This window comes from Taudactylus pleione, unplaced genomic scaffold (assembly GCF_031769625.1).
Source record: "Taudactylus pleione unplaced genomic scaffold, aTauple2 ptg000211l, whole genome shotgun sequence".
Taxonomy (NCBI): Eukaryota; Metazoa; Chordata; class Amphibia; order Anura; family Myobatrachidae; genus Taudactylus; species Taudactylus pleione.
In genome coordinates this window covers 5,746,569-5,770,439 of record NW_028284613.1, presented here as the reverse complement: position 1 = coordinate 5,770,439, position 23,871 = coordinate 5,746,569, and the positions used below count along the sequence as shown (strand labels likewise).

Sequence of the window (23,871 nt, the reverse complement as noted above, 5' to 3'; positions counted from 1 at the left end):
CTCACCTTTTCTGCACATATTCAATTTGGGCATCTTCCCATGAGTGGCACTGTGACGTAGATTTACCACCCACTCAGGAATCTTAAGCTGAGACCATAACAAAAAGAGAAATTGTTGAGAAGACATAATAAACACTTACCCACACAGCTCTTTGTTGTGATAAAAAAAAAATAATTAGATACATATCTAAAGCATATTTATTTTTTAGCTCCAGAAGACGATGAACCCACTAAATACAGGGCTGGACAAAAAATAAATAGGGATGCGGATACAGCTGGCCAACAATTGAAAATCCAGAAACACATCGAGTTAATGCAAATTAACAACATACTTCTCAGTGATCCAACATAATGTACTAGACTTTTATCCCAATTTAAACATTAGAGGCAGATTCAAAACAAGCAACCTGCCTTTGCTCATTTATCTACTAGTTACAGTAGGCATATTCTGGGCCCGATTGAAAGATAGACAGTATTGCAGAGCTGCATAGAAGTGGCTGTGCAATACTCTCCAACAAAATGTAAATGCAGCAGGTGGTGCCTGGAGGAAATAAGACACCTTCTTGCTGCATCTGAGGGATCAGAGTGCAGCATCTATAGACGTTACCTCGGAACACCATTGTAACCATCGGTCACGAAGGTTGCCCCTTTGGCCAGGCAGCGTAAGCGGAGACTTACTTGGCATGGCTGAACCTGGCCACTTGCGAGACCAGATAATCTATGTCCACCTACACAGACACTAGCCTCAACCTTCCCGGAAAACGCCCCCGTTTCCAGATACAATTGCCAGGAATGCTCCCGGTCCGCAAGCGCCACAGCCTGACAGTCCGGACTCGCAGATGGAGGGCTGCACATGTGCAGTACACATCCTATGCCTGCACAGTCATCCAACAATCAGAGATGTGTGCCAACCATCGGGTTAGCGTACGTCTCCGAATCAGGCCCTCAGTTCACACCTCTAGAGGCTGTGAGCAGAATCTGCCTTTTGCCGTTAAAAGGCTTCTGCACACAAATGGATCTGCCCCTTACAGGGAGAATATCTAGCTCTGACATTTCAAATTTTATTTCAAAAACATCTCCACCCCAAAATTAAAATCCAGTCAGTAAACCTGACATTCCAATACATACTGTATGTCAAAAATAAATCATCATCTCTATACTATTACAAACAGCTCAACCTTCTCCCACATCTTTAGGACACTGTCCAAATGGGAACGAAGATAAATCAAAAAGTTGAGCCTGTAGTCACTACAGCCACTGTGATCTCACATGCCCTACCCACACGTATGAATCAAAAAAGCCATACAAAACATTTCTGCAAAACCAAGTTTGAACTTTGAAGTAACACACGTTTTGCTATAAATTAATGATAGGTTAAAAAACAAGTGAAGCCATCATAATACGATATTGGTGCTTGCGTTACAATAGCTGGGCTGTATTGGTCACTTACCTCATTAGCCAGACGTCTCAAAGGAATGGCTAATGTTTTCTGCTTTGGTTCTGTGATTATGTTAACAAATCTGTATTAGAAAGATAACAAAGGATATATTATTATATTAAAGATAAAGTAGGTCAAACTTTCAATAATGTAACAGACTAGATCAGACTTTTAGGGGCAGATTCAAGTAGCCACTGGGTTTACCAGCCTTGCGCTATTCAATTAAGCTCTGCATCCCCACGTACTTTCTAGGTCTTAATACATGGGAAAACCCATAGAATTTAGCACATAAAGCAGAATCTTTGCGTTATCCAAAAGATCGGTGTATATGGTTGTGTGTATGTGCGACCCGCCCGTACGCTGGCAGCATGGACTGCAGACACTGACATCACAACTGGACAGGCAAAATTAAAAAAGACATATCCAGCGGCCAATCGGTAAGGGTGTATAGCTTACAAAGCTCCCGCTCATACGGTGGATAGGTCAACTGATCAATCTGTCGTTTAAGTGTGTACCCATCTATTACTACTTTATTTCTCCCTGGGTTCCAGTACATTATTTATTGTTTTCCTGGTGGAACAGTGCTGTGGATAAATGCCAAAGAGAGTACTGAACTCCCAGGGTCCACACCTTCTCTTTGAGCGCTATAAGGGGAATGTCCTACTAAAGATGAAAAGCCTTGTTTTTGCAGTCCATACTAGTTTCGGCATCACAAGATACCAGACAAAGAAAATGAGAGTTATGGTAAAACTTACCTTTGTTAACGCTCTTTCTTTGAAGTCTATAGGGTCGACAGGGAGACACTGGGTGTAGGTGGGACCTGGAGGTCAGGATACCAACAGCAAAGCTTTTCAATCCCAGGATGCTCCGGTCCTTCCCCCTATACCCTGCCCACAGCGTGAGGGCGCTTCAGTTTTGTTAACAACCCCAAGGCAGGAGCAGGACAGGAGAGGAGAGAAGGAAGACTGGTACACTGAAGAATCACACTCTCACACAGAGAAGGAAACAAGTGACCAAGAGAAGAAACCCATTGAAGCCAGGTGCGTCAGGGTGGGTGCCCTGTGGACCCTATGGACTTCGAAGAAAGAGTTAAAGATAAGTTTTACCAGAACTAATTTTTTCTTCAGGGCCCATAGGGCTCCACAGGGAGACATTGGGGAGGTCCCAAAGCAGTGTTTCAAGGACGGGGAAGCTCCTGCGCTGATAGGAGAACCCTACGCCCAAAGTAAGCATCCTGAGAGGCAAATGTATCAAAGGCATAAAAGCTAAGAAAGGTGTTGACAGAAGACCAGGTGGTCGTCTTGCATAGCTGTTCAGCTGAGGCGCCACGCCGGGCTGCCCACAAGGGACCCACAGAGTGAGTAGAATGAGCAGAGACTGTAGTCAGCACAGTTAGGCCTATCTGCGTGTAAACCTGCAAGATAGTCATGCGAATCCATCTGGCCAGAGTCTGTCTGTTAGCTGGCCATCCCTTCTTATGGAATCCATATACCACAAAGAAGGAGTCAGATTTCCTGATGGAAGTAGTACGGTCCACGTAGATCTTTAGAGCACGCCCCACATCCAAAGATGCCTCACCTGCCCAGAGGTCTGGTGAATTAAAAGGTCGGAACCACAATTTCCGCATTCAGGTGGAAGTGAGAGACCACCTTGAGAAGGAAGCCTGGGCACGTTCGAAGAACAGCCCTATCCTGATGAAATATCAAAAAGGGGAGAGGGGGGGTGGGAATGGAATGAAAGCGCCCCTAAATCCTATACCCTACGGGCAGATGCTATGGCCAGATGAAAGTCTTCGCAGTGAGCCATTTGATATTCACCGATTCCAGAGGTTCAAAAATGGAGGTTCTTGTAGTGCTTTGAGCACCACTGACATATCCCATGGAGCCACACGAGGGACAAAGGGAGGTTGTATCCGTAGAACACCTTGCATGAAGGTGTGGACATTCAGTATAGAAGCAATCTTGCCCTGAAACCAGATATACAAAACAGAAACTTGCACTTTGAGAGATGCTAGGCGGAAGACTAGATCCAGTCCAGCCTGAAGAAAGGCAAGAATTGGAGAAACTTTAAAGACCTGAGGGTCATAGTTTCGTGGAGCACACCAATGGAAATATGAATGCCAAATTATGTGGTAAATCCTGGCTGAGGCCGGTTTACGTGTTCGGAGCATGGTCTGGACCACAGAGCTGGAGAATCCATTAGCCTTTAGGGGGGATGTCTCAAGGGCCAAGCAGTTAGTTAAAGACAGACAGGCGGGCTAAGTCCGGATGTAGACAGGGACACCGAGACAACAGGTCTACTTGGAGAGAAAAGTTGAAGAGGAACATCTATAGGGAGTCTTAGAAGATCGAAGTACCAATGACATCTGGGCCAAGCCGGAGCTATTAACAGGACTATGCATCCCTCCTGTCTGAATTTCCGAAGCACTCGAGGAAGCAGGGATATTGGAGGGAAGAAATATGCCAACTGGAAGGTCCATGTCACTAACAAGCCATCTATGAAGGCAGTGTCGGGGGTCCTTTGTTCTTGCTCCATAAACTGGAAGTTTGTTGTTGTGTCTTGAGGCCATGAGATCCACTTCTGAAAGACCCCATTTGTCCACAAGAAGCTGAAAGACTTCTGGATGTAGAGACCATTCTCCTGCATGCACGTCGTGACGGCTGAGGAAATCCGCTTCCCAATTGGGAATCCCAGGAATGAACACTGCAGAGAAGGCTGGGAGATTGCATTCAGCCCATGTGAGAATGCAGGACACTTCTGTCATTGCTGACTGACTTTGTGTGTCACCTTGATGACTGAGGTAGGCCACAGCCGTGGCGTTGTCAGACTTGACTTGTACTGGCCTGTTTTTAAGAATGTTCTGAGCCAGAGCGAAAGCTCTGTAGATGGCTCGAAGTTCCAAGATGTCGATTGGCAACATTGCCTGGACTGGGGACCAATTGGCAATGGAAGGAGTGTTGGCCGGTTACTGCGCCCCACCTTCGGAGGCTTGCGTCCATGGGGGGGAAGATTCAAGATTCTCTGAATTAGAGCGTCCAGGAGGGCTCCCAAATGTACAATCCTTTGAGAGGGTGTCAGGGAAGACTTTTCCAGTTGACCAGCCTACCGTGCATTTGTAGAAAGGTATTGGTTACCCACAGAGGGCATTGAAGAGTCTCTGGGGAGCTTGCCGACAGCAAAAGATCGTCCAAGTATGGGAGCAGCCTGATCCCTTGACGACAAAGAGAGGACGCCATAAATGCCATGATCTTGGTAAAGACCTTAGGGGCCATTGAGAGGCCAAGAGCCTGAAATTGGTAATGTTGCTGTAGTATAGCAAACCGGAGGTATGGTTGATGAGAAGGAGCTATAGGTACATGTAGGCAAGCGTCCTAAATGTCCAGGGATACCATAAAATCTCCAGGCTCCATTGCTAGGATAATAGAACGAAGAGTTTCCATACGAAACTTGGGCACCGATTTGAGATTGGAGGATAGGCCGATGAGACCCATTGGGCTTCTGAACTAAGAAAAAGGTGGAATAAATAGCCCTTGCCCCATTGTGAGGAGGGGAACCAAAATTATTACTCCTGAATTCAGTAAAAACTGAATGACTTTGGAGCAGCAGGGTCTTGGTGGATTGCCTCAGGAAGGAGAGGGCATATCCGTGGGAGACCACTTCCCTTACCCAAGTATCTGACATGGTTTGATACCAAACCTGGGCGGATTGAAATCTGCCTCCCACCCAGGGAGAGGCCGGCCCCGTCAGGCTGCAGGCTTGTCCGCAGACTTGGCAGGTGGATGTCTATTAGCCCAGACCTGTTTGACCCTAGGTTTAGAGGCCTTGGCTGATGTCTGTTCCCATGGAAAGGACTGACCCTTTGCCTGGAGGGCGAAAGGATGACGTCCTAGGTTTTGTATTATAGGTAGAGGGCAGGACCGCCGTCTTGGAAGCTGCCAAAGTAGTCACAATTTTATCTAGCGCTGGACCAAATAGAATGCCTCCCGAATAAGGGAGAGACTCCAGAGCTCATTTTGAGTCCCGATTCGGCTTTCCAGGAATGGAGCCAGACGATACAGCGGGCCACTACGAAAGTGTCAGATATCCTGGAGGCCAGGAGAGCCGTATCCATAACTGCCTCACCTAAGTAGGGGGCTGCATCCCTAATGTGAGATACATAGGAGAGCTGCTCCCTTGAAGCATCAAGGGGAAGTGTTTCTTCTAGGGCCTCTGTCCAACTCTCAATGGCTTTCACCACCCAAGCCGTAGCCCTAGCAGGACGAGTAATAGCTTCTGTAAGAGAGTAAATAGATTTAGGACAAGCTTCTATACGTCCATCGGTAGTCTCCTTCAAGGAGGTTAGGTAGAAGTATGAATGGGTAACGTGGCATTTTGAACCAAGCGTGTTACGTGAGAATCCACAGGCGGGGGAACTTCCCATTTAGTGCAATCAGTAGCTGGAAGAGGGTAAAAGGAACTGAACAGTTTTGGAATTTGAAACCTTTTACCAAGCATATTCCATGCTTCACTCATGTGGACAGATGGCTGGTCTGATTGAGGGAACTCTGGTAAAACTACCTTTTGGTCGTTTATCATCATCTATTTGTAAAATTGATTTTACAGCTCTGACAAGAGCAGGTACAGTATATATAGCTTAGAGGGCGGCTCCGCTTCTCCGGAGACGGAGTCAGAGTAAGAGGTCTGCGTCTTCTGCCTCCCCAGATGATATGTCAGAATCAGATAACTGAGTGGACTGGGAGGATAACAGAGCACATTTAGAGGGGTTTAGTAGGTAAAGGTTTTTCCCTTTGTAGCATTTGCTGCAAGGCTGTAGAGGTAGTAGCCAAACTCTGTACTGAGGTAGACAGCGTGTCTACCCATGGGGGAGGCAAAGGATTTGCAGGAAGTACCTTCTGTGGCCATCCCACAGGGGGAGCCACTACGGGGACCGCTCTCTGTTCCATAATTTTTGCCAGCATCTGTGAAAAAGTCACCCAGGGTGGGTCCTGAGGGAGAGACAGCGGGGCTGAGAGACCTGGGGCTGTGTAACAATTAGCGCAAAGCCCATCCTGAATGAAGTCCTCTGGGGCTAAGCCCGACGAGCAGGATCCTGAGGCTGTTTGCTATTTTTTCCTCTGCCAGCCATAGTAATGATACAGTGCAGTGAACACCCTGCAGTATGTGAAATATGGCACAATGTAGTGTGCAGTCGCGCTGTATATGACCCAATATAATATGAAACAGCGCATACACACACACACACACACACACATATATATCACTATGTAGTATGCAACACCACTAGGTAATGTGCAACAGGGCTACCGGTGGCCCCCTGGAGCGCTATATATAGCACAAGGTAGTGTGCAACAGCGTTAGATATGGCACAATGTAGTGTGCAACGCGGGCTGAAGTATGTACAATGACCCTCTATACCTTAGTATGACAGGGTATAGCAGAAAAAAGGGATAGTTATAACTGACAGTATAGAAAAACGGAGATTAGCGCTAGCACAAGTCACATACAAATCAGAAAATAATATTACATGTCTGCAATGGGCACTATTATCAACTACAGAGACCACAGTGGCTGGTAGGATATAGGTCTGTATAACCCTCCTGAGACCAACAGCTACAGAGCGCACTGGGCGTGGACCGTGAGCGTCTCAAATACACATGGAGAGTGGCCGGAGCAACCCAGATGAGCGAAACCCTTCGTAGGGACTGCGTCTGGGTAGAAGCTGCCGGGGGAGCGCCTACCTCCCCTAAGCTGCGTTAACCAGCCGGGTACACTGGCCTCGTGGTAGCAGAAACGTTTGCTGCCGATCCCTGGCATCAGATGATAAGGCCCTGGTTGTGTAGTGAGGATGCGGACAATCCTGGGCCCTGACTGCAGCGACTTCTGGCGCTTCTCCGACACCAGTAACTAGGACTGCCACGGGAGATTCCCTGTAAGCGAATCATCGCCTTACCTGACATCTCCGTGTGTCCAGTTTGAATTCTGGGTCGCAACATAGCCGGTAGCAAGCTCAGCCGCGACCCATCGGAATCACCAGCCCAGTTACTGGTGGAGGTAGATGGAGTCGCAGTACATAGATCTTAATTCAGATGCTTGGTACTGCCAACCCAAAAGCATAAAAATAAAACCTTAGGACTGCTCAGGCAGTCCCGTTACAAAGGTGCGTCTTTATCCTGCTACACCAAACGAACAACTGAAGTCCTATGGAGGAGGACCTGAGGCATCCTGGGAGCTGAAGCTTTAACTATTTGGTGCCTGGTTTCTCCAACCATAATATCCCCATGGTATCCCTGTGGATCCCTATGGACCCCAAAGAAGAAAAACGGAGATTAGCGCTAGCACAAGTCACATACAAATCAGAAAAGAACATTACATGTCTGCAGTGGGCACCATTATCAACTACATAGACCGCAGTGGATGGTAAGATAAAGCGCTGTATAACATGGCCCTTGGGAGAGGTATACAGGGAGACTGGACCCAGCAATTCCTGGAGACTGCTTGCCGCACGTCTCTGAGGTGGCAGAAGGTGAGGGAGGAGCAGCCCAGGGAACACCAGGAGCACAGTGGAATGGCGCCCAGAGCTGGGGGAGGGGCTGCAGGGAGAGCACCTTATCCCCTGGCTGACATTAACCATGGGTTCTTAATATTATACCTCTGCGCCAGTATGTTAATACCCCAGTGGTCTAGTGGAGTAGTGGGCGATCCAGTATCCACATCAACGCCTCCGGTCTGTCTCCTGAGCCCGGAGGCAAGACTGCAGTAATACACAGGTCCCAGCGAACAGGGTTCCGCCTTACCTGTCTCTTGGATTCCGGGCTGCAGTCTGGGGAGCCTGCTAGCTAGTCCCACTCGTATCCTCGACGGGAGTACCTAGCGCAGGCTTTGTGTCACGGCGCTGTGGAGCGGTGATGGGGTGGCAGCATAGACGTCCGGAGGACAGTCTGATGCTGCTCACCCTTCTGGTAGAAATAAAAATTAAATAACCAAAAAAACAAAAAAAAAAACAAACTTGGGCTGCATAAGGCAGCCCCTGTTATAATGATGGTCCAGTTCCTTGCCAGACACTGAACGAAACTGAAGTGCCCTCAGGCTGTGGACGGGGTATAGGGGGAAGGACCAGAGCATCCTGGGATTAAAAAGTTTTGCTGTTGCTGTCTGGTCCTCCAGGTACCACCTACACCCCAATTGTCTCCCTGTGGAGCCCTATGGACCCTTAAGAAGAAAGTGGATCTTCCTATTGTAAAATCAATTCCCTAGTGACTAGTCTAATCTGGTGAACACTGACGCTGGGATGAGGGGGGAGGCCGAGGAGTAAGCACTAAAAAACTCCCCCTCCCTTAGCTCCTCAGTTATCTGACTAGCAATACCAAAAGGACAAAAATAGTGAAGAAAATAAATAACACCTAAATCACATCACACACCATGGAGGAAACTCAGAAAATCCTCTTCATCCTAATCTGGGGAACACCTACTGTAAAATCCATTCCTCTGACACTGGGACTTTCCAAAGCAAGTCTCAAGAGGAAGGGGATGAAGCACTGGCAGCGCTGTACACAAAACCCGCATCCTTGGCCACAAATGTGTGAAAGTGATCAAATGTATGTTTACCAAGGATCGAGGACCAAGTAGCCATCTTGCACAGCTGTACAACTGAGGCACCCTGTCAAACTCCCCAAGAAGCACTCACGGGCCGAGTCGATTGTGCCCAAATGGGATCCGAAATAGACTCACCCACAGCTATATAAGCCTGCTTTATGGTTGCAGTAATTCAATGAGCAATGGAATGCTTTAACGCTGGCCAGCCTCTTATGAGCGTCGTAATGCACTAAGACAGTCTGTCTTTAGCAAAGCAGCAGTCCTGTCTACATATATACGGAGTGCTTGTATCACATCCATAAACCAGAGGGCACTCCTTGGATCAGATGGATGCAAGACTGGAACAAATTCCTGATTCAGGTGAAAATGTGAAACCACCTTCGGAATAAAGGACAGTCAAGTTTGGAGGACCACCCAGTCCGCATGGAAAATTAACAGGGGGGAGCTGGCTGACGACGCTGCCAACTCAGAAATCCTGCGAGCCGAGGATATTGCCAAAAAAAAAGCTACCCTCCAAACGCCTGGATCAGAACATGGAAAAAAAAAAAGCAGCTTGTAGTTCTGGCACATTTATAGAGAGCTTTCTCTCTTCCAGTGACCAAACCCCCTGGAAGTGGAATCCTAGAGTCACTGCACCCCATAAGGATCCTCCTCGAAAGCAGCTTCCATCTTTTCCAGTAGCTGAATGCAGCACAGAAGGGACACCCTGTGAAGACAAAGGTACTCATACCAGGCACTACACTTCTCTGATCTTGTTCCTTTACAGAAACTACCACTCTGACACAACGGGGGCAATTCAATTCAGCGGGAGTTGATTAGCACCGGGAAGTTGGTTGCGGAGCTATTCAATACACCGCGCTGTTAGGTCGACTAAATGATTTCATCTTGCACCCTCTTGAGGAGAAATCCAACTAAAGTGCCAGCCACGAGGCTGTTTTTCAGCATAGCGGTGCTAACAGTCTCGCGGCCACCACTTAAGTCACGAGAACCGCATTCTCAGACTTAACTTGTAATAGTCGTCCGGGACTAACTTGCCGGCGCTATTCAAATCCCGCTGAACTGAATCGCCCCCAAGGAGTCGTAGAGAAATCCCAGAAATAGCATCCTCCGAGCTGGGACCAAATTGGACTTTGGCACGTTAAGGACCCATCTGTGGAATTCCAGAGTTGCCATAATAACCTGCAAGTGAGCACTGAGTAGATCTGCTGATGAAGCTTTGAGCAGCAGGTCGTCTAAGTAGTGAATTACAACAATTCCCTGACGTAGTAGAGCCACCATAGATGCAATGATTTTGGTAAATAGCCTTGGCACGGTAGAAAGCCCAAAGGGCAAAGACTGAAATTGAAAATGAAGGGGAATCTACTGCAAACGCATTAGTTAGTGATCTCGTTCCCAAATTGTCAAGAATTTCTCCCCCTTCCATAGGAGCAATTACGGGTCATAAAGACTGCGCACTTTTGAGTGTGGGTTGAGTTTTTTTAAATTCAAGATGGAATGAACAGAACCATCTATTTTTTTTTTTTTAAATAAATGGATTTTAATAAAAACCTAGACCCTGCTGGTGTACCTGAACTGGGATCACAACTCCTTACAATAAAAGTGTGAATTGTCCCCATCAATGCCCTTCTCCTGAGTTGATCCCGAGGAAGAGGAGTTTCAAGAAAAATAACAAAAAACTATGGGGACGAGGACCCTCCAAATTGCGTATATATCAGAGTACCCCTCTGATCCAAAGGCCTGTATTTGACCGGAACCAGATATCCTGGAGTAAAAGAAGACGAGCCCCTATGCAGGTGGAACTGGGATCCTCCTGACAGAATTCATTGGGACACTTCTACGGAAGCCTGGACGGCGTGACCCCATGGCCACTCGCCCTCTGAATTGATCCACTCTGTGACCTCCTGTCGCACCTCTGGTGAATGGAGGCCGGAACCTACCAGAGTATTGAAAGGGCCGATACCTAGGAGTTCTAGGGTAGGACTGGGTCGGGAGAAACTGACTCAACTCCAGTTGCCTGCATAATTATGCGTTCCAGTTCTGGCCCAAATAAGGAATGGCCTATTAAAGGAATGGCTTCCAAGGTCTTTTTAGACTCCTTAGTCTGCCTTCCAGGATTGCAACCAAAACGCCCTTCTGGCCAAGATAGATAAGGCTGACATGCCTGAGACGCACAGAGAAAAAAGGGTTACATATCAAATTAATCAGTGCAGTCTCATGAAGCGGTTTGTTCATGCGAAAAAGATACTGAGCACAAGCCAAGTTGCAGAGGACCTGGAGTCTCTCGCACTGCATGTGGTACTGAGGCTAGGTATATGTATGGTCTCCATAATGTAAACACGCATCACTGAACCAAACTGAGTAAGACATATAAAGGTCTATTTGTAAGGTAAATACACAAACCCATTTTTTCACCTCTTGGGTTTTCTACATAACTATTTGATCCAGAAATACAGTAAGTGGTATATATAATAGTTTACACCATTTTCCTGATGACATTTCACTTGATTTCAGAAGCCTAGTCGAGACAGCTGGGTGATAAATATATATTTATTCTTAATATGGTTTATTAAAGTTCAAAATGTTTTTAGGGAAGTCAGAAATAAAGTGTAGTGGATAGGTAAATTGCTGGAGTATGAGTAGTTAAATATATAGAACAACAAACAATAAAGCAAGACATTACTAACCTGACAAGGGCTAATCCATACAGTAAGGCAAGTTCTTGTTCTCCCATCCCACTGCTCATGTCGAGAATTTTGCATCGCACAAGGTCAGCAGTGCATTCTACAGCAAGTGGCATGCTGTTCCCATACCTGTAACATGTAGGAAGAATGGAACATGCAATTTAGTTGAAGGATACTATTCAGCACATTTCAGGTTATCACGGAGGCAGGAGAACCACACTAGCAACAGAATAATGTCGAATGGAAAAAATAAGAGTTATGGTATAACATGCCTTTGTTAACTCTTTTTCTTCGAGGTCCATAGGGTCCACAGAAATTACTTTGGGATGTAGCTGGAGTGATCCAGGCACCAGTCAACAAGCTTTAGCTCCCAGGATGCACTGGGTCCTCCTCCATACATACCCCACCCCTGGCTACAGGAAGTCAGTTTGTTATCAAGCCCAAGCAGGAAAGAAAAATTGAAAAGGAAGGAAGTACCCTTGCATTCCAGACACACTCTGTAAGAAGAGGGAATCAGAAATACAACAGAAAAGAATTTCCCAACAACAACAGGTGCGTTAGGGTGGGTGCTCTGTGGACCGTATGGACCTCAAAGAAAGAGTTAACAAAAAGGTATGTTGTACCATAACTCTTATTTTATTCTTTGGGTTCCATAAGGTCCACAGAAATTACCTTGGGATGAACCAAAGCAGTTCCTCCTAGGGGTGGGGACGCTCCTGTGTCTCAGTAGAAATGAGAATCCTACGCCCAAAGGAAGCATCCTGAGAAGCAAATGTGTCAAACGCACAAAATTTGACAAAGGTGTGGATGGAAGACCACGTGGCTGCCTTGCAAATCTGTTCAGCAGAGGCACCCCGTCACACCGCCCACGATGGTCCCACAGATCTCGTATAACGTGTCCGGTACAAGATTAGCTTGTGTGTAAGCTTGAGAAATTGTCATTCGCAACCATCTGGCCAAAGTCTTTATTAGCTGGCAAGCCTTGCTTAGGACAGCCATACAACACAAATAAAGAATCTGTCTTTCTAATGGAGCTAGTGCAGTCTACATAGATATGTAGAGCCCGGACAACATCCAATGATGCTTCACCAGCCGAAAGGCCAGAAGCTTGCAAAGCCGGAACCACAATTTCTTCATTCATACTAAACAGAGATACCACCTTAGGAAGGTAGCCGGCCCTGGTACGAAGAACAGCCCTATTCTGATGAAATATTCAAAAAGGAGAGCGAAAATAAGGCTGCTAAATCAGAGACCCTGCGGGCCGAAGCAATAGCTAGAAGGAAAACTGTCTTCACTGTCAACCACTTCAGGTCTACTGATTTCACGTGTTCAAATGGAGTCGCCTGTAAAGCCCTGAGCACCAATGTCAAATCCCATGGGGCCACTGGGGGAACAAGGGGAGGCTGAACCCACAGAACACCCTGAAAAAAAATATTCTTACATCAGACAAGGTGGCAACCCTTCTCTGAAACCAAACAGAGGCCTGCACCCTCAAAGTAGCCAGACGGAGACCTCTGTCTAACCCGGCTTGAAGAAAAGAAAGCACTCGCGAGACCGTAAACATAGGGTCATACTGCCTCAGTTCACATCACTGAAAAAATGAGTGCCAAATTCTGTAATAAAAGCGGGCAGAGGAAGGTTTCCGTGCCCTCAACATTGTCTGTATTACAGAATCGGAAAAACCTTTTGCCTTTAAGACGGAGGCCTCAAGAGCCATGCCGTCAAAGACGGCCGAGGAAGGTCCGGATACAGGCAGGAACCCTGTATTAACAGGTCCTGCCTTGGAGGAAGAGGCCACGGAGTGTCTATGGAGAGACTCTGCAGGTCGATGAACCAATGGTGTCTGGGCCAAGGAGCTACCAGTATTGCTGTACTGCTTTCCTGCTTGACCTTCCTGATGACCCTGGGAGCAAGGGAAAACAGAGGAAACAGATATGCCAGTCTGAAATTCCACCTTACTGCCAGAGCGTACACAAATTCGGCCACAGGATCCCTGGTCCTGGACCCGTCCCTGGGAACCCTGTGGTTGTGCCTTGAGGCCATGAGGTCTACCTCTGGAAGACTCCATCTGTCCATTAGGTTCTGAAATACCTGAGGATGAAGAGCCCATTTCCCGGTATGTATATCTTGCCGACTTAGGAAGTCCGCTTCCCAATTTAGGCCTCCTGGTATGAACACTGCCGATATTGCTGGGAGGTGACATTCTGCCCAGACCAGAATATTTGACACTTCCGACATGGCAGCCTGGCTCCGCGTGCCTCCGATGGTTTAGGTAGGCTACTGCGGTGGCGTTGTCCGATTGTACCTGGACAAGCCTGTCCTTTAATATTTCCTGAGGCTGAACAAGCGCTCTGAATACTGCCCTTAGTTCCAGGACATTTATAGACAGAAGACTTTCTCTTGCCGTCCACTTTCCCTGAAAAGTGTGCCGACCTGTCACTGCACCCCATCCTCGGAGGCTGGCATCGGTTGTGATGAGAACCCAATCTGGAATCCAGAATGGGCGACCTTTGTTGAGACGACCCTTCTGCAACCACCAAGACAGAGACAGTCGCACTTCTGGCGAGAGACTGTTTGTGCCTTTATTAGGTGGTACTCCCCTCTCCAGTGAGAAAGGATTAACCTCTGCAATGGTCTGGAGTGGAACTGGGCGTACTCCACCATGTCGAAAGTCGACACCATGGAACCTAGGACTTGCATTGCTGCATGGATTGATACTGATCGGCTGAAAAGAAGCTTACGTATCTTCAGCTGAAGAGCCGCAATCTTGTCCTCTGGCAGATAAATCCTTTGTGCCAGAGAATCCAACCTTGCCCCTAGATGCACCATCTGCTGTACTGGAAGAAGCGATTACTTTTTCCAATTTACAATCCACCCATGTCTGTGTAGACACGATATCCGTCAGTCTGAGATGACGCTGTAACTCTTGTGACGACTGAGCCAATATCAGCAGGTCGTCCTGATACGTCAGAATCCTGATTCCCTGACGCAGGCCGTTATTACCGCCACAACCTTGGTAAACACCCGAGGGGCCGTTGAAAATCCAAAAGGCAGTGCCTGAAATTGGAAATGCTCCTGTAAGACTGCGAACCGCAGGAATTGCTGGTGGGATTGTGCAATTGGCACATGAAGGTATGCATCTTGGATATCGAAGGATACCATAAAATCCCCTGGCTCCACGGCCAACACAATCGACCGCAGAGTTTCCATGCGAAACCTGGGCACCTTGATAAACATGTTGAGACCTTTTAGGTTTAGAATAGGCCTGTGAGACCAGTTGGGTTTCTGAGTCAAAAAGAGATTTGAGTAATATCCCTTTCCCCGTTGATTCACTGGAACCGGGGTTATAACCCTCGATATCAGTAGGGAGTGTATAGCCTACTGGAGGGCCAAGGCTTTCACAAAACCCGCTGCTGGAGTTGTGCTGAAAAACTTTTGTGGGGGACTTCTCCAGAACGTAAGTACGTATCCCTGGGAGACCACCTCCCGAACCCAGGCATCCGTTGTTGTAAGACACCAGGCATCTGAATATTGAAGAAGTCGGCCTCCCACCCAGGGATCCCCCAGAGGGAGGCCCGTCCCATCAAGCTGCAGGCTTGACGTCTGACCTGACAGCCGGACATCTGTTTGGCCAAGACTTCATAGACTGTGGCTTCTTATAAGCATTGGCTCTGGCGGAAGACTGACCTCTTGCTTTTCCTTGCGGCCGTAAGGACCAAAAGGCTGACCGCTTAGGTTTAACAGTGGATGCCGAAGGTAGACCAGCCGTTTTAGAGGCTGCCACTGTAGCCACAATCTTGTCCAACTCAGTGCCAAACAAACTGCTCCTGAGAACGGAAGGGATTCCAGAGCTCTCTTGGACCAATTCCTCAGCCAGAGGGCTCTCCACTGAAACCGCTGATGCTTTGGAGGATAATATCCCTGCATCTAAAGCTGCCTCTCCCAAGTAGGACGCTGCTTCCTTAACATAAGAGATGGATATCCGCTGTTCCCTGGAAGCTTCTAGAAGAGAAATTTCCAGTGTCTTCATCCATTCCGCAATGGCCTTAGAGACCCAAGCTGTAGCCATGGCCGGTCGGGTAACCGCACCAGACAGAGAAAATATTGCTTTAAGACAAGTTTCAAGTTTCCTATCTGTGGGACAATTAAGCGAGGAAGCAGAAGGTATAGGCAATGTGGCACTCTTAACTAGATGTGCCACATGTGTGTCCACTGACAAAGGAACCTCCCATTTGGTGCATTGATCCACTGGAAAGGGGTAAAAGGCTTCCACCTTCCTTGTAATACGGAACTTCCTATCTGGCAATTTCCATGCTTCCCATGAGATCCAAAAGGTGCTCAGACTTGGGAAACTCTGGTGTTTAAACCCTGGAGCCTTTCTTTGCACTGGCTCCTTCTAGTCAATGTTTAGCACAGCCTTGACTGCCCTAATTAGATAAGGGACATCTGCAGCTAGAAAATGGTCTTCCTTGTCTGAGGATGATTCCTGAGAGGAACCCTGTGTATCCCCCCCCCCCCCCCCCCGTCGTCAGAAGATGTACCAGAATCTGAAGGCTGAATGGTGTGTGAAGCCGACCTCCTTCTGGACTTTGGCTGTACCGGCCTAATAGTCTGTTTAGGCTGCTGAAAAGCTGCTAACGACGAAGCCACATTCTGACTTGAATTAGCATACATGCCAACCAGGACTGATGCATCGGGGGGGGGGGGGGGGGAAACATAGCAGGTTGCAAATGCCGAGAGGGGCCCATCATTGCAGCTGGCCCAGGGGCTGCCAATCTCTCCGCAACCTGTGCTATAATCTGGGAAAAGGAAGCCCAGGGGGGTTCCTGCCCAGAAGCTGGTAAATTTGATTGATGTGGAGACTCCTTGACACAGCGGCCACATAACCCGTCATGTATCAAATCCTGTGGGGACAACCCCGCTTCACAGGCCATACATGATACCAGCACAGGAGCCTTAGCCACCTGTCTTTCAGTTTCTTTGGACATACTAAGATCTCTATTGATATGCAAAGTCTTAGTACAAATGTGACAATGTTTCACACCCAACATACACGCCTGCCACAGAGGGTTAAATGAGGGAAAACAGCAGTGATAGATTATGACTGACAGTTATTCAGATAAAGGCAGCATAACACACAGATGTCAAAATAGTCACATGCGATGCACATAGATACATAGTTTGAGAGAGATGGAGATATATAACCATTGCACCAAGCTCTTTTAGTCACTACCATATAGCCATACATGACACCAGCACAGGCCTGGTAGTATACTGAGCTCTGTATGACCTGAACACCGTAGAGAGAGGTATAATGGGAGACCAAGCCAGCCTCCTGAGAACCTAGCCACCGAGAGCACCTGAGAGTGGTCTCAGGCCGACTCATATAGAGGGAGGCTGGGAGGAGCAACCAGGAGGCGGGAAGTCTTACAACTGAACAAGTATCCATGTCGGGGGAGGGGCCGCCAGGGGATAGCGTACCTCCCCTCATGTTGTATGGATCCACCGGGCACACTGACATGGCCTCCATCAAGCCCCTGGCTGTCAGGATTCCTCATGTCCCGGTGGTCTAGTGCCGGAGACAGTTTCCACATGGCCCTGCACAACAGCGTCCTCCGACAGGTCTCTTACCGCCAGAGGCACGGACTGCTACACCCGGTCCCCGCCGTCAGCGGCCACAGGGAACCCCTTACATGCCATCCCCGATATTTTCCGGTTGCAGTCCTGGGCTGGTTAGGCCCGCCGAAAGTACTAGCCTGACACTCGAGTTGCGGCCCGGCGGGGGAAGACGGTGCGGCGGCACGAGCGTCTATATAGATGCTAAGCTGCTTCAGGTCTCTCCTCCATCAGCAACGCGCTGTCACTCAAAGAAAAAAAAAAAAGAAAAAATATGTTTGGGGACTGTTCCTGCAGTCCCACTGACGCATGGTGCTCCTGCACCAACAGCAAAAAACTGACTTCCTGTAGCTAGGGGCGGGGTATGTATGGAGGAGGGCCCAGTGAATCCTGGGAGCTAAAGCTTGTTGACTGTTTGGTGCCTGGATCACTCCAGCTACATCCCAAGGTAATTTCTGTGGACCCTATGGAACCCAAAGAAGAAATGTGATTTTGGTTCTTACCTGTTAAATCCTTTTCTCGGAGTCCATGGGGGACACTAACTGTGGGTATAGGTGGAGCTGAAGTCTTGGCACCAAAGAGTTAATATATGAAGCAGCGCATACTCCACCTCCCCTATACCCCACCCCCTGCCTGCAACAGCCAGTTGCTTTCTATGGTGACATCGGCCAGGCCCTGAGATATACCTGCTTTCCTCTGCTCCGGCTGCTAGTCAGTGACTCCCTGCACGTGGGTAGCTGGGACACTAAGCGGGAGAGGATGGCTCAGAGGACCAACAGGAACATCATTTGGAATGAGGACGCAGTTTATAACGGCAGCAAGTACTTGGAGACAGCCATGGGGGAGAAGCACTCGCCCGATTACCTCCTCCCCCAACCTTTGGAGCATTCCCATTCCTAGGCTACCCGCCAAAGGCTCCCTCTCTCCTTACAGACGCTGGTCAGCCATTTTACTATTGCTGTACAGCTGCCTCAGAGAGGGATACTACCTCTGCCTCACACAGCCGGTGTCAGATATTAGTTTTGCTTCCCCATTTCACCATCAGTGTGCTAGTGTAGTTGGAATTGACATATACTATTTTATTGAGAACTTGCATTTTCTCCTTTGCGTTTGCTGTTGAATGAATATATGTTAGATAACCTATACCACAGGTTCTCAAACTTGGTCCTCAGGACCCCAAACAGTGCATGTTTTCCAGATCTCCTCACAGAATTGTAAGTGAAATCTTTAGCTCCACCGAAGGATCTTTTAAAATGTATCAGTGAATAATGAATACACCTGTGCAGCTACTGGGTGACTTAAAAAATGTGAACTGTGTGGGGTACTGAGGACAGAGGGCCTGATTCAGACCCGTTCGCTAGATGCGGCAACACACTCCCAGCATATGCAAATTCAGCTAAGTGACGTCAAGGCAGGCGATCGCACGGGAAGACATAAGCACGCCCACTATGTCTGGGCGAGCGATCACTTTGTGTTCATAGACGCCCACCAGCCTGTCTTTAGCCATCCACTAGCGAACGTCATCTCCGGGAAGTATATACAACCATCGGTGCATCGGGAACCATCGGAACAGACCACAGCGCTTGTGAATGACAGTACCCTACCGCAAGCACTGCGAGCAGTTCTGTGTAAAAATCAACCTGGTGATATGTTCTCTGACACTGCCTGTTAATTATGCATGCCTCTGAAACTGCATTGAAACACTCAGGCATGCATGCGTTCGCACCTCCACTCCCCCGTTACTACTGGCCTATCCCTGTTACCATCCAAAAAAAGGCCTCTCCTGTCACTCATTCCACCTGGCTGTCTTTGCTGGGCGGGCGAGCACTTCCCGATCGCTCAAACTAGTTCGCGCACTGCGATGCATACGCAAATGCATAACATCGGCCGCGTACAAGTGAGCAGCTGCTTGCGAACGGGTCTGAATCAGGCCCAGTTTGAGAACCACTGGCTTATAACATTCTAATTTAGTTAGGTCCTTTTGTGTAGTTTCTACAAATATTTACCCGATTTATATAACTAAAAATTCTCTCTCTCCCCCTTCCTCCACACACAGTATATCTATGTAAATCGAACACAAGAGGCTTTTGTGTGTGGTGCTCCATGGGGGCACAGCGAACTGTTTCCCTTGTAGTGGACCACCTGAGGGAGCGAGCGTGGGCATCCAACCTTTCCCAGGCCATGTTGGATCTGGCTAAACAGTTAGCTTGTGCCAGCTCCACCTATACCCTCTGTTCCAGTGTCCACCCGCCCACCCCCCCCCATGGATGACAGAGATTAACATTGATGTAAAGAAGCATAAGCAGAAATAATGGCAACTCACCATATCCAGCCAACATACGCAAATGTCCCTGCAACTATCTGGAGAAGTCACATGGAGACGTTTTCATAAACGCCAAAAATTTACTGAGATGTAGGAGCAAGAAACTATAGCAAGGATTATGGATGCATTATTATTATTGTTGTTGTTGTTATTTATATAGCACCTAAACATTACAGAAAATATTTAATTAACATCAGTCCATGCATCTAAGCAGTTTCCAAACTAAATATCGTACTAGAGAGGGAATCGGTATGAAATACCGATGGACAGGATGCCGGCTGTCAGTACACTGCGATCCAGATGGTTCAAATCCTGACAGGAGAACGGTGAGTAATGTTTCCCTGTCCTATTTACCCCCTAACCCTCCTGTCCTGCACCCTCATACTAACCTTCCCTACCCTGCACCCTAACCCTCCCGGTAAGTGCCTAAACCTAACCCTCCCCCCTTAGTGTCTAACCTCCCCCGGTGGTTACAATCTACCGACATCCCCAGTCATGTCAGGACTCCAGTGCTGGTGTGCTGTCGGCAATCGGGATTCCGGTTCCAGCAGATGGCATCCCAGCTGTCTTAACTGCATCCCCTAGACACACACTACAGAGGCCAAACCAGTATTTCTTTGGAATGTGGGATAAAACCTTGTCAAAACTGAAACTATGATCCCCATCATTGTGAGGCAGCAGTGCTAACCATTGTACCATTAAAGCTGCATATACACACACACAATGATTTTGTTATGAACGATTTTCTGTCAGATTTTTAAAGTGTAATGAACGATTTTTTTGAACTACAAACGATTTTTGCATATTCCCTTAATGAAAAACGTGAACGTGCATGAATGATAATCGTTCATTGTTTTAACTCAGAAAGTAAACGATTTTTTTAACGATTGAACGATAAGCGATATCGTTATCGATAATCGTTCAAAAAAATCATTGTGTGTGTATGCTCCTTAAGTTATAGGTTGGTACAAATGTTGGCAAACTATAACTCAAGCAATTACTTATAAACAGACAAATAGCTACGTAAAGTAAAATGATTTTCAGTCACCAACATAACTGGCAATCAGTGGACCACTGTAGCATTTAAAACACATGAAAACAGTATTATATGGCTATATTATCACAGAAGTCACACACTTATTGTCTTGCTCGTTTTAGTGCAACTGCAAATAACCTTTTTTTTTCAATTATATGAGGACCATGAATGCTGTAGGTTTATAGCCATTTGCCAGAATAAGACCAAAAAAACGACTTAATTTTGCATCGTCTCTGCACTCCTTATATTGCCATCTACATTTCTGCAGTATTTATACAGCCACAGTACATACAGCCATATTTATTAAAGAATTTTTGCAGATTTTTCAGGGGGTTCTCGCAAACATTAAGGATCCTCTGAATGCAACAATAATGAACTGTGGCAAAAATCTTCAATATGTGCTGCAGTCCCTTGATTTCCAACCGCATAGTTTTTTTATGGGGGCTGCTAAAATGTTGGATTTACCAAGTTTTGCAAAGCATTCTAGAGCTTGGCTCCAACAGCTAACGCATAAGCCACTGTAGCCTATTGGGCTATATTCCACAAGTTTCTGGTTCGGATCCCTCCCCGATGCTGTTAGACGTCATCGCAGGCTCAGCAAAGTAATGGAGGCCTGAACCAGAACATAAAGTGATCGCAATAAAGGATCTTTATTTATAGGGGCAGAGCGCAATTATTAATAAATACATCCCCAAAATGTTAATTCCCTAGTGCCCTTTATCAACGTTTAGCATAGAGCTAGATAAGTACAGCACAGGGAGCCCCAGGACATAAGAGCCACATGCCGTCACACTCACGTGACAGCCACGCACCCTCACAGCCCTGGCACGCGACAGCCACATGCCCTCAGAGCCCTGGTCGGCACATGACCACAATATGCCCTCACAGTTACGGCACATGCCCTCACACACTAAGATCATACATTCCGGCGAATAAAGGTTCCTCATTGCCGCGAACTGCAGCGATAAGGTATCTTTATTTTCAGAGGCAGGCTGCAATTATTAATAAACCCCTAAAATATTAATTCTCTAATGCCCTTCACCGAATATTTGGCAGAAAGCTACAGTATATGAGTGCAGAACAGGGAGCCCCAAGCATATAAGAACCACATGCCCCGGCTTGTGACAGCTACGCGCCCTCACAGCCACATGCCCTCAGAGCCCGGCCGTATCGTGACAGCCACATGCCCTCAGAGCCCTGGCCGGCACATAACAGGGTTGCTGCAAGAGCCTACATGGAGAAAAGACCTCACTGACGCTGCAACCGGGATCGGTATGAAAACGGGATCGGTTCGAAGAACGGCAACAGAAGATCCCGGCAGGTACGTTTTTTAACTATTACTAACCCTCTCCCCCCCCCTAACACTCCCCTAGGGGTGCCTAAACCTAACCCCCCCCTTCCCCGCAGCCTGAACCTAAGCCTCCCAGGGGGGTGACTAAACCTAAGCCCCCCCTGGAGCCCCTAGCCTAACCCTTCCCCCCGGTGTCCGCACCCACCGCCCAGCTTACCTTCGTTCGGTATGCCGGGCGTCAGGCTCCCGGCATAGGTATATTGACAGGCGTTGGGATTTCGATGCCTGACATTAGTACCCTGCGGGATTTGACAGTCGGGAAGCCGGCGGTCGGCATTTCGACCGTCAGCTTCCTGGCTGCATCCCGTTGCAACCACGTGACCACTGCAGGAGCACCGGACCGCTCCAGCGTTACCATCCACATGGGCATAGAGGGGGGAATACATTTGTAGCGAGCCCACAAGTGCACACTTTTGGCCCCGTTCTGATCCTTGCCCCTTCCCCTTTGATCGCGGGTCACGTAGGTGTGACATCCTTTGCAGCTCCATATTCTAGACCTAACCCACATAACAGCTACCGAAAATGCCCTGACACGTGACAGCTATATCCCATCACAGCCCCGATACATCGCTTTAATATGACAGCCATAACCCTTCACAGCACCAGCAAATCAGAGCCATATCCCACTCTGTGCGTCACCTGCTCTTCCAGGCCGAGATCTGGTGCAGCGCGTTCCTCTGCAGCTTGCAGTCCCGGCTGTACAGATACTCCAGGACCTGCTCCCACTCCGCTTTGCTGACCCAGGCCACTACCAACCGGGTGCCCGCCATCTCCAGGCAGCGCCGGTACAGATCGGGCTTCAGCCAATCAGCGATCGCCTTTGTTCTAGTAAAATGCAACCTCTAACACCGCCGATCAGGAACAAGAGAGGGAATGTCTAGTTCCTAGCCGCAGCTGCGCCTTTTACTCATAGCGTCAGGGTACATCTACTGAAGTGGAACTATCCGCAACTTTTTACTCATTGCTCAGTGCTCTCCTGATTGTCAGAAGAAATCTTTCACATAAGCCCAAAATGTGCCTAACTATTATACAAACAGCAAGGCTATGCTGTCATTGTACCATTATTTGGAATCTAATGATTTGCATTTAAGTACAACATTACCTTAATATAATTATCAAAACTGCATTGTCATTCCTATAGTAATTAATGTGATGCTACTTTCTCTGTTTTATTAATCAAATCAAATTAAATTTGTTAGTGGTAAAATTACACTTTATTTGTACATTAAATCCACATATATACACATTGACAGTCGATGACTGGCAACATGTATGTATTCTTTATTATCATTATTGTACTTTATATGGTGCTACAAGGGTTCCGCAGCGCCTTACAAAGTACATAAACAAATGAGTACACAAGAAAAACGGTTATTAACAGTACAAACAATGCAGGACAAGGACATGGTTTATAAACATTGCTGCATAGCACAAATAAGTAGCAGGATTTCAGCAACCAAGTGTTAGGTGCCATTGTGAGGAGTTAGGAGTAAATGAAAGTATAAGTAAGACAAGGAGAAGCATGTGAGGGATGAGGCCCTGCTAGTGAGGGGATCGGTATGATTTACCGCCGGCCGCATAACCCTAATCCCCCCTCTAAGTGCCTAAACCTAACCCCTCCTTCCCCGCCGCCTAAACCTAATTCCCCCGGGGGGTGCCTAACATCCCCCCGGGGTGTGCATAACCCTAACCCTCCCTTCCCCTAGCCTAACCCTAACCTCCCGGGGGGGTGCCTAACCCTAAGTCCCCCCCAGGAGCACTAAACCTAACCCTCCCCCCCCCCACAGCTGTCCGCGCCCGGCTTACCTTCGATCAGTAAGCCGGGTGTCGCGCT

General features: G+C 47.8%; 1 protein-coding gene across 1 annotated transcript in view; it reads right to left on the bottom strand.

The window, feature by feature from the left end:
* LAS1L (LAS1 like ribosome biogenesis factor) overlaps positions 1 to 22,899 on the bottom strand; it is a 62,009-nt gene extending 39,110 nt beyond the window's left edge. The window contains exons 1-4 of the mRNA XM_088478209.1: positions 22,677 to 22,899; positions 11,715 to 11,840; positions 1,450 to 1,519; positions 6 to 87 (exon numbers count right to left, since the gene is read on the bottom strand). Coding sequence (XP_088334335.1) covers positions 6 to 87; positions 1,450 to 1,519; positions 11,715 to 11,840; positions 22,677 to 22,807 — 409 coding nt within the window. The 5' untranslated portion in view covers positions 22,808 to 22,899. The remainder of the gene's footprint in view (positions 1 to 5; positions 88 to 1,449; positions 1,520 to 11,714; positions 11,841 to 22,676) is intronic.
* Positions 22,900 to 23,871: the final 972 nt, after the last annotated feature.